This window comes from Lygodium microphyllum, chromosome 1 (genome assembly GCF_053477565.2).
Source record: "Lygodium microphyllum isolate KBCC chromosome 1, Lygodium_microphyllum_v1.1.10, whole genome shotgun sequence".
NCBI lineage: Eukaryota > Viridiplantae > Streptophyta > Polypodiopsida > Schizaeales > Lygodiaceae > Lygodium > Lygodium microphyllum.
This window is the reverse complement of record NC_141135.1, coordinates 4,331,101-4,349,132: the sequence shown is the minus strand read 5'-3', so window position 1 is coordinate 4,349,132 and position 18,032 is coordinate 4,331,101. Positions and strand designations below refer to the sequence as shown.

The following is an 18,032-nucleotide window of genomic DNA, read 5'->3' as shown; positions in this document are numbered from 1 at the left end:
GGATTCAGGAATGGGGAACCTTTGGGTAGTGGCATGAAATACCTCCATAGCCTAATAGTGGTGATCCTTTTGTAGAGCAAGTGCTTTACGTTAGTGTAGCTTACTAGTATAGCTTTTACACATATATGAAGCTAGGTGATCCCTATATATGCAGGAGATGTTTAAGATAACATGCTGCTTGGATAATGTCATCTCCCATTCTTGAATGCATGAAAAAAGGGACTGCAGTTGTAAATGTCTTATAGGTCTCTCATTTTGTGTGGTTTTTCATGGTGGCAACTATCAGATTCCATGCATGTTGCAGGCTCATAGGCCATAATGCCAAATCAAGTGAGGCCTCCACAAGAAGAAATCAACCTCAGTTCTCCTTTGTGGGTTCTAGTTGTCTAGTAACTAGGGGAACTTGCTATACAATTGCTGCTTTGTCATAGTTGGATTCTTGTTATTGTGCTTAGAACTAATCAACTTTGTAATATAAGATAATCACTTGGACTTCTGTGGCTTATGGTTGATTTTTGTTAGTATCTTCTGACTGGCCATTTTATATGAATGCCTAATTGTGAATTCTGTCATTCAATAGCCTCCAGATCTGGCAGCTCATACCTCTTGTTGATAAGAGCTCAAAAATTCTGTCATTCAATAGTCTCCAAGTCTGTCAACTTAAGAGAAAGAACAAACTTCGTTTGGATGCCTTCTTACATTTCTAAAGAATGTCCCAACAGGAGGCGAGCAAAAAATAGTGGGAGCAAGTGCAGGCCCTGTGAGTTGTGGTAGACAGCAACGGAGCGATCACTGCCATCTTCTTTCGCTCCTTTCGTTCCTTTCCTTCTTCCCCCAAGCTCCTTTCGCTCCTTTCCTTGACCATCACTAATGTGAATGAGAGGGCGGACAACTCTTGGGAAATCCTTGTGGCTTGGTGGAAAAGGGGATTTTTCACCCTTTTGTCCACCGTGCAAGTGTGAACCGGGCTTGAGATAGTATAGTCTATGACAACTGCGAGTGTCATTTACCTCGTCAAAGCTAGCGAGTTTTAAGTTGCCCGTTTGGAGCACTTTTCAAAAAGATTGCAAGTTAAAATGGGTGGATCTCTTCATGTAAGAAGTGAATAATGGGGTCTGGAGAAGTAGCTCAAGCAGGAAAGGGTGGCAATGATCAGGGTCAGCAGCAGCAGCAGCAGGAGACATCTAAACCGAAGAAGCAGCAGAATCACAGCCATGGCTCCGAGCAGAGCGAGCAGAAAGGGATCAGGCAAAGCACCACAGTGTTTGTGTTTTGGGCCTACTTTGTGGCTCTTGTCGCCTTGCTTACTCTGCTCTTCGTATTCATGTCCTCATTGCTGTCTCCGGTAGATGAGCAGGCGGAGCATTTTGCCATGCCCGCGGCCGTCCGGCAGCACTTGGCCCGAGGCAAGCTCCTCAAGATCGAGTTTGGACACGATCGGCGTCCTATAAAGGTCTTCGCGAGGGAAGAAGGCCCTCTAGACAACACTGCAGAGTGTGTAGTACTTCTACATGGCTTAGGATCAAGCTCTTTTATGTATCAGAACATCCTTCCTGAGTTGGCCTCCCAGGGATTGCACGTGATTGCCATGGATTTTCCAGGGGCTGGACTCTCAGAGAAGCCTTCAAGAGGTTCTTGGGGCTTCTTTGACAGATTTAGAGAAATCTATGGTGAAATTTCTGAAAAGGGGATCTTTTGGAGGTTTGAGGAGCTTTTTGAAACAGGGGCCTTTCCGGATTATCAAACTGTGAATGGTGTGAATAAAGTTGGGGAACTGAACTATAATGGTGAAGATCTTGCAGATAGTCTGTCTCAAGTATTGAGCTTGTTGGTGGCAAAGCCTGTGCATATTGTGGCACATGACACAAGTGTAGAGGCTGGCTTGACTTGGGCTACTCAGAATCCAACCAGAGTTCGCAGCATAACTATCATTGATGCTCTGCCAAGCAGTCCAAGCTTTCCCGTTGGGATTCTTGCTGTGCCAGGGCTTGGATCCATGATAACCTGGTCTCCCTTTTTGTTTAGAATGGTTCTTCAAACTTGTTGTGTAAGGAGTCCCACAGATGCTGAAATTGAATCCTATGCCTTTCTTCTGGGGAGGAACGATGGGAGGAGGTCAACAATACTGACTTGGAAAGGAATGAATACAACTTTCAATGTGGCTTTTCACATGGAGGGTCTTGGAGGACTACCTCAACACATAATGTGGTCAGAAGGTGCAGGCCAGCATTGGCACACTATTGGTAAAATGCTTGCATCAGATGTACGTAATGCATCATTCTCCCAACACAGTGGCAGTCGTTGGCTTGAGGTAAAGCATTTTTCTCCTTTTCAAATTCCATTATTGATAATATGATCATGTTGAAGTCTCGGTTGCTTTTCAAGGAAAATCCAACTCAGCTATTATTAATACGAACAACTTTCATGATTCTAGGGATCTTGGTACTGCAACACTAAACATGCTACAAATACTAGGCAAAATGGTAGTTCAACTCTGTGAGGCAAATGTATGCATCACTCTATGCCCATTCACCACAGTAGGGATCTTGATACAACTTGTGAGCTGCAGCTTGCATATACATGTTTAGGAGAGAAATAGAGCCAAACTCTCCTGTCCGAGAGCTTTTCACTCTGTCTCCCATCTGCCTTGAATACTCCCCACCTTGATCAAGCCACAAACACTCCAGCTCGGCTTGATTTGTGTGCATCCCAACATGCCAGTAGACTCACTTTTTGCTGCTGCTGGAAACTTGGCATGAATAGAAGATGTGATTGCTGATTGCCATGTTGCATTAGCATGATGACCTCCCCAAGTTGCCTTCAGCCCGTTTTCTGCAGCAAACAACAATGCTCAGCCAACATAAAAAACAGCCTGACATTTTCCCAATCGTCAAAAGAGACGTCCTTTCATTAATATCCTTCAATTAATTAACTCAGTCCAACTTTAATAAAGCCATGCCATCAAAACTTTAAAAGGTTACCTTGTTAAATTGGGCCAACCTACTTGTGAGAGTGTGGAGCGGAAAGGAAAGTGAACACAAAGAGAATATAGAAGAAGGAGATTGAATGAAATGCAAGGGAGAGAAGGAACAAACTGATTGATGGCTGAAGGATGCAAGGTTGCAACAATCAGCCCAAATATGTAGCATTGATTGTTAGTGTGGGTGCTAGATGCTAGTAGGTGGATGAGAGAAGAATGAGGAGGGCTGGTTGAATGATGATCACAATGGGTGAATGAATGAGGTAGGTACGTTGCCTATAAATAGGTAAAATGAGGCCACAATTGGTATACAAGTGGTCAAGCCCAAAATGTGTGCACCTATGAAAGCTAGTTCAATTGACCAAAATGGTCATAATAAATGAAATGTCAGAGCTTCTATTGCCCTCTTCTAACTCAAATTGAGGCTCACAAGTGGGAGATAACTGTACAAGACACGTCTACTAGCATTGCTACCCACAATATTTTTGTGGTTGCACATGTCTCACCTTTTGTGCACTTATTCTCTTGCATGATCTTTCTCCTGCGCACTTCCATGATCCTTCTCATACACGCTCCCTTGATTGTGTCATCTGCCTCGTTTGTTCCATTGCCTACGAGTGTATGGGCATGTGTATATGGGCAATGCCTAGGTGCATTACATTCTTCCCCACTAGAATTGTGGTTGTTCCCAGTAGCACAGCCTCTTGGTATATTCGAAGCAAAGGCAAAGAGTCATCACCAAACTAAAACTCATTCAATCATAATACCTTGTGGATTGGGTAACCTTGAAACTTGAGAAAATAATGGAGCTCCTTCCTTCATGTGTCTATCTTGTATCTATGAAGCAATACTAGCACCAATAACTCTTGAAGCCTATCCACATCCTGTAACTTTGGTTCCTCTTGAGTTGGGTTCGTAGTAAGAATAGGTCCATGATACTTTGCAAGATTACTCACATGGAATTAGATGCATCTTCCAATTAGAGGGTATTTGCAATTGAAAAGTCACATAAATGAGCTTTTTAACAATGCAGAAAGGTCTCTTCTTCCCAGCTATTAGCTTAGGTGAAAACTCCCCAAACTACTTCAAACGTTGCTTTTTGATCTTGCGATAGTATCATTGATCTATCTAAAAGATCAACTCACGCCGATGCTTGTCAAACTCCCTTTGCTGCTATTGTGGTTGTTTAATATTTTCTTGAACTTCCTTTGACATGCCACGAGGATGTGAAATTTTATTGCTTTGCTTAGTATTTGATTAAAAGTTAATCAAATGTGCTAATGTGACTTGCACATGTGAGGTGTAAGTTAATTATTTCAATGTGGAACTTAGGACCCTAAAATATAAGTTGATGCCAAGTTATGTTTGATAGATACTAGGTGGTATTTGGTGTTAGATTTTGGTCTAGATCAATCTATTGGCCACTAATGTTAGTGGCAACATTAGAGACTAGTAGGCATTGATTAATTAATGAATGTTGATCTAAGGACTAGTAACTGCTTAATGATACTTGGAAGACAAATTGGCCTAGCCAATTTAATTATGGGTTAATGGAATTATTTTTAAAGCACTAGAATAATTATTAAGTTAATTTAATATTCTGAACATTAATTTAATAAGTTGGATAATGTTAGAAAGTGAGATTACAAGGTTGCCACTTAGTAAAACTTGCCCATGCAAGTGGAAAAAACGTTTTTGGGAGTTATGGAAGTCTATTCTAGCTATTGTGAGAGAGAAGGAGGTTGTTAGAGAGCAAGGAGATGTTGCTGATGTGATTTGTGTCCACTAGAGACCAGTCCTATAGCATGTGACAGCAGTTTGGAGCCCTCCAGGTGCAGTTCACAACAACCCAAGGTCCTTTCAGTACAGGCGATAGTATACAAGAGGGGTGATAGCCTTTTTGGTGGTTCTAAACTGTAGATGATAGCTTTCGTGGTTGTTTGAGTAGAATAACAGCAGTTTTTTAGCGTTTCTCGCGATGAAATTTTGAAATTTCTCTCTCTATAGGATATCCTCTTAGTCTATAGTTTTCTCTTAAGTTATCTTAGCAAAAGCTAGCCATTTGAGTCATCAAAGGTGGAGATATCAGAGAATCTCAGCTCTAAACCCTAAATTAGGGTTTGATAGCAATCTTGAGACGTGTACTCAGAATTAAGGGCCTAGGCCTTGAATTCTATTGGTTGAAATCAAATAATTTTAGGGAGATTTAAGAGGTCAACTAGCCCATATAAGATTTGGGGCTTAATTTGTCTCTCATAGAGTAGGGTGAAGGCCAATCCCCAAGCAAACCAAGGGGCAAATTGAAACCGGCCTGTTCACTGGGAAGGGCGGTAGTGTACAACCAAAATAAATAAATGCTTTCACTCAATTTAACAGTCGCCCACTTTACCTGAACTTAAAGACACAGAATCAAGAAGAAGTACAGGAAGCTAGAATGCTCCTGTTGCCACACAGACACCCTGTTGGCCCCTAAGTTAGGCGCCCCTTGCGGTATTTCTTTATTTTTTAAAAAAGAGAGAGTACAATGGGCTGTCTTTCACCTATTCTGGGTGAAATTTGGCAGCATAACAGTACAATTACTGACCCAAAACAAGTTAACCAGGAGGGGAAACTCTGCCCAAGTCTGAAATTTCTGGTTGGAGTGCAGAATTGACCATTTCAATCTGCTGTAATTACTGGTTCAGACCTGTTCTGAAACCTATTTTCAACTCATACTGTTCCCTGTACTGTTCAGCTCGCCGTAGTTATTGGTTCAGACCTGTTCTGACACCTGTTCTCAGCTTATTTTGTTCCCTGCACTGTCCTGCATCATCTGGGCCAAATGCCCCTTGATTCTGGCATCAATTGGGCTCTGAAATAGCCTCTGAACAGTCCAAAATCAGTTCTGGTTTAGTGCTGTTTCAGGCACTTGCTTAGTGAGGTTACCACCCTCACCTGTTCCTGCTTGTGGGTAGCAAACAACTGCTCCTGTTCCTGGAGAAAGGAGGTTCTTGCCTCATGCAAAATCAGCATATTCCACACAGCTGTACCTGAATCAGAAGAAAGGCCCTTGATTCTGCAGCATAACCATACTGTCAGGGAGAGAAAGAGAGAGTAGAGAGTAGGCTCAGCCCTTTGTGCATCATAGACAGGGTAGATCAGCTCTCAAGAGCTCTCTATCTGCAGCAATCCTTCTGTCCCTTTCACAAATGAGCCCCCAACCATCAAAAAACTGCACGCCAGCCCTCTTTTGAAGAGGTAAGTACACACATGTGTGCCAAGTGGCAGCACTGTAAGATATTTCCCATTCCAGCCTTCCAGTCTGAAATTCTCCATCTTCGGTGCGAAATTTGACCTCGGCACAGACCAGAAGATTGATCCTTGTGCAAAAATGAAGATAATGACGCGAACAGATTCTGAGGTCCAAAAATAGTAGCTCCCTAAATTTTAGGAGTTGCTTCCAATGCATCCCACTAGTTTTCTGACCATCTTTGCAGACTACGGCTACATCCAAATTTGCAATGTAGCTCAACTGAAAGTGAATTTTCACTGATGACCCCACATGGACTAATCTCTTGAAGATTTGCCCATCTTCACTTTGAACTAGTCTCTTTCAGGCTAGTTCTTCAACACACTTGTCCATATATACTTTCACAAGTCTCTTCCAGGCTTGTCAATCTACAGTACCATCAGTCTCTTCCAGACTTGTACTGGACCTTAATTGTCCAGTCTTGACTCACTAGACATTCTTGTCCGATTCACATACTGGCCATGCAACTCAGGCGTTTTGTAAACGCCCTGAACAACGTAGTATGCTTAACAATTATGATATTCGCTTGTTTTCGAGATTTAATATAAAAGAGAATGAACGTTTAAAGCTGAAAATGAAAATTACTCACAAAATTATAGCCATGAAAATGTAAAAGTAATAGAGACAAAATTGAGGGTTGAAGATGGGCAACCCCCCCTCGAAGGAATGTATTTCTGCTCAACCCAAGTTCCTTAGGGAAGAGCTCAATTACAATCAACCTGAGAGTGAGGAGAAGTAATTCTCACTCTCACAAGATCATGCAAAGATGTACAAACACACATGCATTATCTATTATGCAATGATAAGAACTGATTTCTTTACAGTATGAGAGAAGAAAGAGGGGAAATCAGCCTTTCTCTATCATTGATCAGCAGTACATGGATAGGGCTTGCTTCTTTTTGCTAAAATGGAAGAAAGAGCTCGAGAAGGAGGTGCTGTAATGAATTTACAGGCTTGCTGTCCTGTAAAACAGCAGTGATAGAAGAGGGAATATGGAGGAATTTGATAATGGAGAAGTGGGGGGATGATGATGGGGATGGATGGGGCCAGTTTCTGGCTATTTGTGGGTGCTGTACATGAGTTTACAGCAAAGAAAAATGATGCTGAATGAAGAAAAACGAGCTCTTATTTATAGGAGAGGGAAGAGCTAGTACAAAAGGGAAAAGTGGAGTAGCACAAGACAAGTGTCCAGCCACATGTCATGAGATGTGACAAGTGGTAGGACTCTTGGAAACTTGTGTGACAAGTGTCTTGACACTTGTCTCTTCTCTATGGCCTTCCTTTTTGGGCTGAATACTGTCAAGAATAGAAACAACCAAATTTAGTAAGCACAGTCAGAGTACAGAATTTACTATTTTTAGAATGACATCCCTATTTTTTAGGACTAGCATTTTTAGGCTAATTTGAGGCTCCTAAAATTTAGGGACCCCCCAATATGGGTGTCATATGAAAGCTTTTTCCATGTACATCGCAAAAACGGTATCAGAATCTTCATGTGACTTTCTTATGCAAAGAAATGTGCATTTCAAGCTTTCAGCCCACACATGCACATTGTACAAGCATTTCATGATCATGCCATCTTGTTGATTGTAACTGTCTGTTTTGGCGGATCTAGCCCACACTTCAAGGCATCAATCCTTTCTGTGTGCGAGTCTAACCCTGACATGCGTGAGTTCTGGTCACAGGCGCCCAATCGGCCATATAGGTGGAAGTGTGAACTATCTTTTCTCTAACCCACCGCGTGGGTCCACCATAACCTGTGACCACTCATCAGCGGCCAGCTCCAATGCACTTTTCTTTATATCTAATTAGTGCAAAGGAATCAAATTTAATAAATCATTATATAGACAAATTAATGAAAAAGGATACAAATTCTGTTTCTATAGAGTTGTGACACGTTTAGATTCCAAGAGGGATCCTTCCAAAAAGAAAAACCAAATAAAATAATAATAAGGAAATCAGCAAAAAGATAATAGTTGTCACAGTCTTGTGACACAAATTGGTTTGAAGACTTGCTGGTTAGTTCTGATAGCAAGAGGCACTTGAATTTGTGGAGAAGATCAAAGAATCTCAATTGCACTCCATCCATTTGTAATAAAAGCTAAAGAAATACCGCAAGGGGCACCAATTTTGGTTCTAACAGCTTGTTCATTATCCAATATTAAAGTAGTAAAGTGTGCATTTTCAGTTTATGTGAATTTTGTACTTGCTATAATTGTTGATTAATGAGGTCATTAGCACCTCTCTCCAAGGAGGAATGTAAGTATTAAGGTTCCATCGTCGGATACCATCAACTTCCTTGAATTGGTGGACTCGTGGCATCTAAATGAAAGTAATCTTTGCTTTAGTGCTGAAATTGTGTTCAGCTGAGCATTTACAACAAGAATGTCTTTAAATAGTGAGATTGAATCAAGTAGTGATAATGTTTTTTACTTTGAAAATTCACATGATGAAGGGGAAATGCAATGCCTGATCTTGGACAAGGTACATAACATGGGCAACAAGCTGATAACATTGGTTTAGACCAAAATGTGGGTCCTTCTAGGTCTCTTGAAGTTGATGACCCTAGCAAGAGGAAGAGGAATTGGATGATTGGTTTAAAGATCAGTTGAGAACAACAATTGCTTGTGGAAATTTCAGCATTTAATGCATTAAAGGATAAAATGAATTCGGATCCCGTGCTTGTATTACATGATATTAGAAAGTCATTTGTTGCGCAGTGTGTTGATTCAATATATAACCAAGGTATCAGAGGCTTGGAATGTATGGAAGAGTCAATATGAAATGCAAAATCAAACAAGGATTTAGAACTTGGAGAATCAACTAGCGGTAGAGAAGTTTGCTAAAGGAGAGACAAGTGAAGCATTTATCACTCGGGTTAGGAATCTAGGTGACTAAATGGCTGGCGCTAGGATACAAAAGACTAGTAAGGAGCTACCTTGGAGGTGTCTTCGGATTTGTCCACCAAAGTTGATGGATTGGTAATTGTCCTAAACACTTAGGTGAGACCCTAAGCTTTGACATTTGAGGAATTTTGTGCATTATTAATGGAGGAGTTGAGGCTTAAAGCTAAAGAAGGTAGTAGCAGTGGAGATGTTGCATTTTCCATCAATGCGAAAGGGAAAGGTGGTTCCTCTACCAACAGTGACAAAAAAAAGAAGGGTGGTAAAAAAAGTTTCAAGGAGCGTGCTTCTATTGGAAGAAGAAAGAACATGCAATTATAGATTGTTGTGTTAAGAAGGCAAATGAGAATAATGGCACCATGAAGACTAAAGGGAAGGAGACAACCAATACGGTTGAAACAGAGTTGGAGTTCTTCATGGCGACCATTGAGGAAGTGTGTTCCTTGGCGCAAGAAATATCTACTACTGACTCATGGGTATTGGATAGTGGTGCCTCTTGTCACATGACCAACAAGCAAGGTCTATATAGTTCTATGAAGCCTTTGCAAGAATCCATCACCGTGATGGTTGGAAATGATGAAAAATGACCTGTTGAGGGCACATGTACTATTTTGTTTGTTATTGCAAATAGTGAACTAAAAATTCTTTCAAATGTGTTGTATGTTCCAGAGATTAAGAGAAATATGCTATCAGTTGTTTCTATAAAATAAATCTTGGCCGAGTTGAGGCTCACTAAGATAGATGTAAAAATGATTCACAATGCTGGCAAAGCTATTGGCAAAGGAGAAAGACAGAATAACTTGTACGAGCTAAGTGCTCTTATAACACCGCTGGTGTGGGTACAAGTAAAACTTTGGCATGAACGATTTGGTCACATTGGTTTTGCAGTGTCAAAGGAGATGCATAAGCAAGGTATTTGCTCTCCTACTTGCAGCAACTGAAATAAAGGAGCCAGTAGACTTGGAAGAAGCACTTGTTGATCCAGTATGGAGAGTAGCTATGTAAGCTGAGTACGACAGCATAATGAAGAATGATATTTGGGAGCTAGTGGATTGGCTAGAAAAAAAGAAGGATTATTGACACTCAGTGGGTCTGGAAGGTAAAGTACAAGGCTGTGGCAGCTTAGAAAAGTACAAAGCTAGACTAGTTGAATAGGGAATTTTACAGATTGAAGGCTTTGATTTTCAAGAATCATTTACTCCAATTGCTAGAATGACTACAATTCGCATAGTACTTGCAGTGGCCTCTCATTAGAAGTGGCTAGTTTACCAAATGAATGTTAAATCAACATTTTTGAATGGTGACCTCAAGGAGGAGGTATACGTGGCTGAGTCACTCGGGTTTGAGGTCTCCCATTTTGAGAACAAAGTTTGTAAGCTGAAGAAGACATTATATGGGCTGAAACAAGCCCTTAGAGCATGGTATTAACAGATAGATAAATCCTTTTTAGGCTTGAATTTCCAAAGATCTGCCTCAGATGCTGACTTGTATGTTTATAGGGATGGTGAAAAGTCTGTAGTGATTGTTCTATATGTGGATGAGCTTCTTATTACAAGTGACTATGAAGATATGATCCATTAGACTCGAAAGGCTTTGAGTGGCTTAGCCACGTATACCTCAAGGAGGAGGTATACGTGGTTGAGCCACTTGGGTTTGAGGTCTCCCATTCTGAGAACAAAGTTTGTAAACTGAAGAAGGCATTGTATGGGCTGAAACAAGTCCTTAGAGCATGGTATTAACAGATAGATAAATCCTTTTTAGGCTTGAATTTCCAAAGATCTGCCTCACATGCTGACTTGTATGTTTATAGGGATGGTGAAAAGTCTGTAGTGATTGTTCTATATATGGATGACCTTCTTATTACAAGTGACTATGAAGATATGATCCATTAGACTCGAAAGGCTTTGAGCTTTGAGTTTGAAATGATAGACTTGGGCTTGTTGTACTATTGTTTAGGGATTGAAGTCTGGTAAGTGCTTGACAAAATCTTCATCTCTCAAAAGAAGTATGCATGGGAGATCTTAAAAGCATTTGACATGATTGAGTGTAAGGAGATAGTTACACCTATGGAGGTCAATGTGAAGTTATCCGTTGAGGATACATCAACACTAGTATAGGAGGTTGGTTAGTAGCCTCATCTACTTGTGTAACACCAGACTAGATATCAATTTTGCTGTTGATGCTTTGAGTAGGTTCTGAAACAAACCTCGAGAAAGTCATTGGAAAGCTGGGATGTAGGTGCTCAAATATTTGAAGGAAACTATTGACTATGGTATCACATACAGTTTCGGAAGTGCTCTTATGGGAAACCGTGACTTAGATTGAATAGGTGACAATGATTCCAAGAAATTAGTTTTTAGATATTGTTTTTCATTAGGTTCAGGAATATTCTCTTAGATCAGTAAAAAGCAACCAACTGTGGCATTGTCTTCTACCATCGAAGTAGAGTACAAGGCAGCTTGCTTTGCTGTATGTGAAGCAGTATGGTTAAGGAGGATCCTATGGCATATGGGAGTACAGGATGAAGATCCAACAGTGCTAAGATGTGACAATCGGAGTTGTAACGCCATTGCGAAAAATCTAGTTTTTCATGCACGCACCAAACACATTGAGATGATTCAATATCACTGTGTGTGTGACTTGATCGGGGATGGGATAGTAGAGGTGGTTCAACGGGGGAGAATGGACGAGATATCTTCACCAAAGCTCTTACGAAGGATCTCCTTTGAATTCATCTTCACAAACTGTGCATTAGGCTTAGAATGTAGTTCACCTATGGGTGGACATTGAAGGGGGGTGTTAGATATGCTCAATGCCTCACCAACAATAGTGCGCAATGTTGTGTTGACTATGATGCCTTGTGGAAATTCATGTGCAGTACTTTGCTTTTGATGCATCTAGTAGTGCAATTAGGTAATCTTGAGCTCATCAACTAATGGATGGAGGTAGGCATCCATGTTCTTGACTTTGTAGCGCACAAGAATGATAAAGCTAAGGATTAGGTGCTACTTCTTCGTAGAAAGTCATGTCGGGATGTTGTAGTTAACAAGAACTATATGCCACACACTGTAAGAAGTTGATCACATACCAGATGGATTCATTGCAAGGATTTTAAGGGGGAGGGCTATCATGAGGACATGTATTTTTGCAAGCCTCACTTAACATGTGGATTAATTTTTAATCACATGTTTAAATAAATGTTGCACATGTGAGGTGCAACTGAGGTTAGTGCAAATTAATGAGCTCGGGACTTGAGGAAATCAATAGATGTCAAAGGAAAAAGTTATGGTTAATGATGATGCTACTGAGTTGTGCAGAGCATGGGGCAAAATTAGGGATCAGCATGCATTGATTTTCTTTGATAATGGTGCACGAGCCAACTTTATCTTTGTTGACATGGCTGCTTGTCTAGGCATCAGAGGGGATGAGATGGGACCCATGGGGGAAGTTGGAATGGCATGTAAAGGCCATGCAGAGCCTGTCACACCGCTCATTGGAAAGCTTCAGTTGCACATACAAGGATATGTGGATATCGAAGAGTTCTTCATTGCTTCACTTGAGGGTTGTGATGCATTGCTTGGTATGCCATGGTGTCACCATATGCATGCAATGATTGATTGTCGTGCAAAAAAGATCACTATTTAGCATAAGGGAAAGGTACTCACACTTGATGTAAAGTTGAAAGGTGAATCTGTCCCTGTTGTATCTGCAGTTGCCATTTCTAAAGTAATGAAAAATCATATTTCAACGTACTTGGTTTTTACTAAGGATAAAGATGATAGTGAGAATGTTGGGAACATGTCTAAGTTTTTTTGAAAATGTATGCTGATTGCTTCTCTTAGTCACTTTCTAGGGCAGCTACCGCCTGAAAGGCCAGAAGATCATGGCATAGATCTTATCCCTGGGAGTAGCCCACCTAATAAGCCACCCTATAGAGTCAGTGCAGCCCAATAGGAGGAGATTATGACTCAAGTAAATGAGCTATTAGAAAAAGGGTTGATTCAGCCCAGCTCATCTCCTTTTTATTCTCCAGTGCTTTTGGTGTAGAAGAAGGATGGTTCATGGTATATGTTATTGATTATTGTGCTGTGAACAAGATCACAATAAAGAATCGCTTTCTGATTCCTCGGATCAATGATGTTATGGATAGATTGCAAGGAGCAGCCATATTTAGTCGTATAGATTTGAAAAGTGGGTATCATCAGATACGCATTAGCCCAGAAGATGTGCCTAAGATAACTTTTAGGACATCTTTTGGATTGTATGAGTTTCTTGTTATGCCTTTTGGACTTACGAATGCTCCTGCCACTTTGAATCGGATGATGGATTGTATCTTCAGGCCACATAGAGGATTTGTAGGCACTTTCTTTGATGACATGATTGTCTATTCAAAAAACGAGTTGGAGCATAGAAAACACTTGGATATTGTGTTCAATGAACTGCGTGACCATGGGATGGTTATTAATCACAAGGAAAGTGAATTCTTCTTGCATGAAATCCACTTTTTGGGGTATATTGCATTGGTTGATAGTATTTGCATGGACCCTGCAAAGTTTGAAGCAATAGGATCATGGCCACCTTGCAGAAATGTGCATGAGATCCGCAGCTTCTTGGGTTTATATTCTTACTACAGGAAGTATGTACGTGGATTTGCTGAAATTGCATCTCCATTGCATGCCTTGCAGAAGAAGGACGTGTCATTTAGATGGACAGCAGTGGAAATTTCAGCCTTTGAAAAGTTGAAGGAAAAGATGACTTCAGATCCTGTGCTTATGTTGCCCGATCTAAGGAAGTCATTCATAGTTCAATGTGATGCATGTGGTAACAACATTGGGGCTTTTCTTATGCACGACGGTCGAGTTGGGGCTTATGAGAGCAGAATTCTCCACGGTGCAAAAAAGAATTTGCAGGTCTATGAGAAAGAGCTCTTGGCTGTAATTCATGCACTGTCTATGTGGAAACATTATTTGTTGGGGGACTGATTTTATAGTACAGACAGACCATCAAACTTTGAGGTACTTTCTGACGCAAACAAAGTTATTAGAGAAGCATATGAGATGAACAAATTTTCTCTCTATGTTTCATTTTCAGACTGTACATATTGATGGTAAAAAGAATGTTGTGACTGATGCACTGTCATGTTAGCCACAAATTTCAGTTATCAGCATGGTTTATCACATTGAGTTGGATGCCATGAAAGAGCAATATGTTGCTGATTCGGACTTTGCTAATGTTTATGATCAGCTTTGCAATGGCCAAAGGCATGAACACTTTATGCTAAGAGATGGATTTCTGATGATGCATGGATGACTATGTGTCACAAAGCAGTTAAGGCCTAGAGTTATCATTGAAAGTCTTGTTCCTCCGTATACAGGACACAGAGGTGTTGATGCCAGGGTCGAGGTAGTGAAGCATTTCTTTTATTGGCCAGCTTTGAGGCATGATGTAGAACAGTTTGTTAAGACATGCATCGTATGCTAGAAAGTAAAGCATGGTAGGCAAAAGATGCCGGGTTTATTGCAACCCTTGTCTATTTCAAATAGGCCTTGGCAGAGCATTGCAATGGACTTTATTTTTTAGCTTTCTAAGACACCTACACGGAATGATGGGATATGGACTGTCATTTGTAGCTTTAGCAAACAATTCCATTTCATTCCGGTGAGGAAGAAAATAAAGGTTGATCATATGGCACGATTATTTTTGCAACACATCTTTAAGTATCATGGTATGTTAGAGTTGATCATTAGTGATTGAGACCCCCGGATGACCAGTTTATTTTAGAAGGGCTTGTTTGAGAATATGGGTACCACGCTGAAATTCTCATCATCCTTCCATCTGCAGAGACAGAGGGTCAGTCTGAGGAAGCAAATTTCACAGTGTTAGATCTTTTGAGGTGCTATGTTTCAGACCACAAGACACAGTGGGAGCAATATTTGCCCTTGGTTGAGTTTGCTTACAACAACATAGTGCATAGTTCTACGGGAAAAGCTCCGTTTGAGGTGGTTGAGGGTGGCAAGAAGGTACCATCTATTTTGCAAACTAAGGATAAGATATTTGAGGCTGATCGTTACGTGGAAAACTTGGATGTAGCCTATGCAAAGATAAAATATGCACTTCAGAGATCGCAAGAAAAGCAAAAGAGGGCAGTTGATCACCATAGATGTGCTTTGCAGTTTGCTTACAACAACACTGTGCATAGTTCTACGGGAAAAGCTCCGTTTGAGGTGGTTGAGGGTGGCAAAAATGTATCACCTATTCTGCAAACTAAGGATAAGATCTTTAAGAGTGATCGTTATGTGGAAAACTTGAATGTAGCGTATGCAAAGATAAAATATGCACTTCAGAGATCGCAAGAAAAGCAAAAGAGGGCAGTTGATTGCCATAGATGTGCTTTGCAGTTTGCAGAGGGTGGTTATGTATTGCTGCGTTTTGAAAAGGCAAGGCTGAAAAAGATGCAAGGAAGAGAAAGATTGTATTTGAAGTTGAGTATAAGATACTTTGGGCCGTTCCAGGTATTGGAGAAGATCAGCGATGTGGCATATCGGCTGAAATTACCTCCACATTGGCAGATACATAATGCCTTTCATGTCAATTTGTTGAGGTCTTTTCATGATGATGTGCGAGAGGATATGTGTGCTGAAATTCAGTGTGAGGTTGAGGAGCTAGATGAGATTTTGGTTCCTGAGCAGATTTTGGCACATAAGGAAAGAAAGGTCAAAGGTAAAGTTTCCAGGAGATACTTGGTGAAATTTCAGAATTATTCACCAATGGATGCCAAATGCATGGAAGAGGATGACTTGGCAGACCATCCTTAGTTGTTGTAGCTTTACCTAGATGCTTTTTAGTTAGAGCCGACTTTAGTTCGGGCTCTTATCAGGTTCAACAGAGTAAGGATTCGGAGTATTGCCTGATGCTTAAGGGGGAGGTAGCACTTTCACTCCTTCAGTTATGGATAGCTCTCGTATGTAGTGGATTTGGGATGCATTCAACATGCATCCAAGGTATTGCGGTGATAGTATGTTTGCCATGAGATCACTACTTAGTGTACTAGTCACTGTGAGATATATGCAGATGAGTATGAGTTTCATCCGGGCACTGGAACTATACTTTCGCGTCAGCTTATGATTAGTTTAGCATGAATTTTGCCTCAATTTTGAGACAAAAAATTCTGATTAGTTTCAGCTCAGTTTTTGATCAGCTTGAGAACCATTTATGGTCACTTTTTGGATCAGTTGTGCATCAGTTTTTGCATTGATTGCTAGTCAATTTTTACAATGAGTTTGTGATAAGTTTGGGGTCACATTTGCAACAGTTTGTGATCAGTTCTCAGATCAGCAGGTGATCAGTTTATGATTAGATTTTGCTCAGTTTTCAATGGTTTACATCTAGTTCCATAGACAACAATGTGTTATGATGCCATTGATGTTTTAGCCATGGTTTATGCTTGGTTTTCGCTATATTATGGTTTGGTTTTGCTAGATGAGTTAAGCTCATGAGAAATGGACATGCCACATGATAATTTGGCAATGTTTTGGAGATTCTTTGTGAGTTTTATGTTATGTTATGTTGGATGGTAATTTTCAACATATGTTAGGCATATGGAATGGTTGAACAACAGTGTGCAATGTTGTGTTAACTATGATGCTCTATGGAAATTCTAGTGTAGTATTTTCCTTTTGATGCATTTGGCAGTGCAGTCGAGGACGATTGCAAGGATTTCAAGGAGAAGGGCTGTCATGAGGACATGTATTTTTAAAACTTCACTTAACATATGGATTAATTTTTAATCACATGATTAAGTAAATGTTGCACATGTGAGGTGCAAGTGGGTTAAAGTTAATTTATGAGCTCGAGACCCGAAGAAATCACAGGATGTCAAAGGCAAAAGTTGCTATAGTTATACCGTACAGGTACTTGGTGGTATTTGGTGCCAGTTGTTGGCCTAGGTCATCCATTTGGCCATAAGTGTTAGTTGGTGATACTAGAGAAGTGATGTTTAATGGTACCTAATGCCAATCTGATGGTCAAAGATGGCGCAGAGACACTCGGGAACGGAAGTTGCCTAGCCAATTTAATTATTGGCTAGTCAGATTATTTATCAAGGCACCGAAATAAATTATTAGATTAATTTTCAGTATTTGAAGGCTGAAAATTAATATTTGATTATGAAAAATGTTGGAAAAACCATTTGGGAAGGTTGCCAATTGTCAAAAATGCCCATGCAAGACTGAAAAATGTCTTTAGCGGCTGGAGAGAGGTATTTTTATAAATTCAGCTTGCAAGAGACAGAGAGGCTGCTGGTTTGATTTGCAGCCATTGGAGGACCTTTTGAGGCAGCCAGGGGCAGAAGAAGACCAATCAACAACAGGAGACAGCATTTGCAGGCTGTTGAGGTAGGGCAATAGCAGTAAATGGCTGATTTTCTTCAATTCTTTGCATCTACATGCTGTTGTGGCAGGGCAGCAATTGCATTTAACTGATTTTCAGTCATTCTTTGTGACAAAACTCTGAATTTTTTCTCTCTAGAGCTTTCCCTTTCATCTCCCAGCCATTTCACAGCCTTGCTCCGAAGATCTCTGCATTTGGACCCTTGGAGGTTGAGAAATTGCAAATTTCTCAGCTGAAATTAGGGTTTAGCAACAGCCTTGGAAAGCGTGCCAAAAATTGGAAGCTCCAAGACTTAGATTCAACAAGACTGAAGGTGAATATCAGCTGAATTCAGGTGGAGGACTAGCCAACCATTGAATTTGGGGCATTTCCATCGTCTATGAAGTGGGTGAAGGCCAATTGAGTGCCCGAATCAAGGGGAAAAATAGATTGAAGACTTGCTGGTCACTTTAGACAACAAGAGGAGTTGAAA

The 18,032-nt window shown here is 40.6% G+C and overlaps 1 protein-coding gene across 1 annotated transcript in view; it reads left to right on the top strand.

The window, feature by feature from the left end:
• Window positions 1-1,020: 1,020 nt before the first annotated feature.
• The window catches only part of AXR4 (alpha/beta-Hydrolases superfamily protein), a 60,514-nt gene continuing 43,502 nt past the window's right edge, over window positions 1,021-18,032 (top strand). The window contains exon 1 of the mRNA XM_087667162.1: window positions 1,021-2,311. Within this exon, the coding sequence (XP_087523288.1) occupies window positions 1,109-2,311 (1,203 nt within the window). The 5' untranslated portion in view covers window positions 1,021-1,108. The remainder of the gene's footprint in view (window positions 2,312-18,032) is intronic.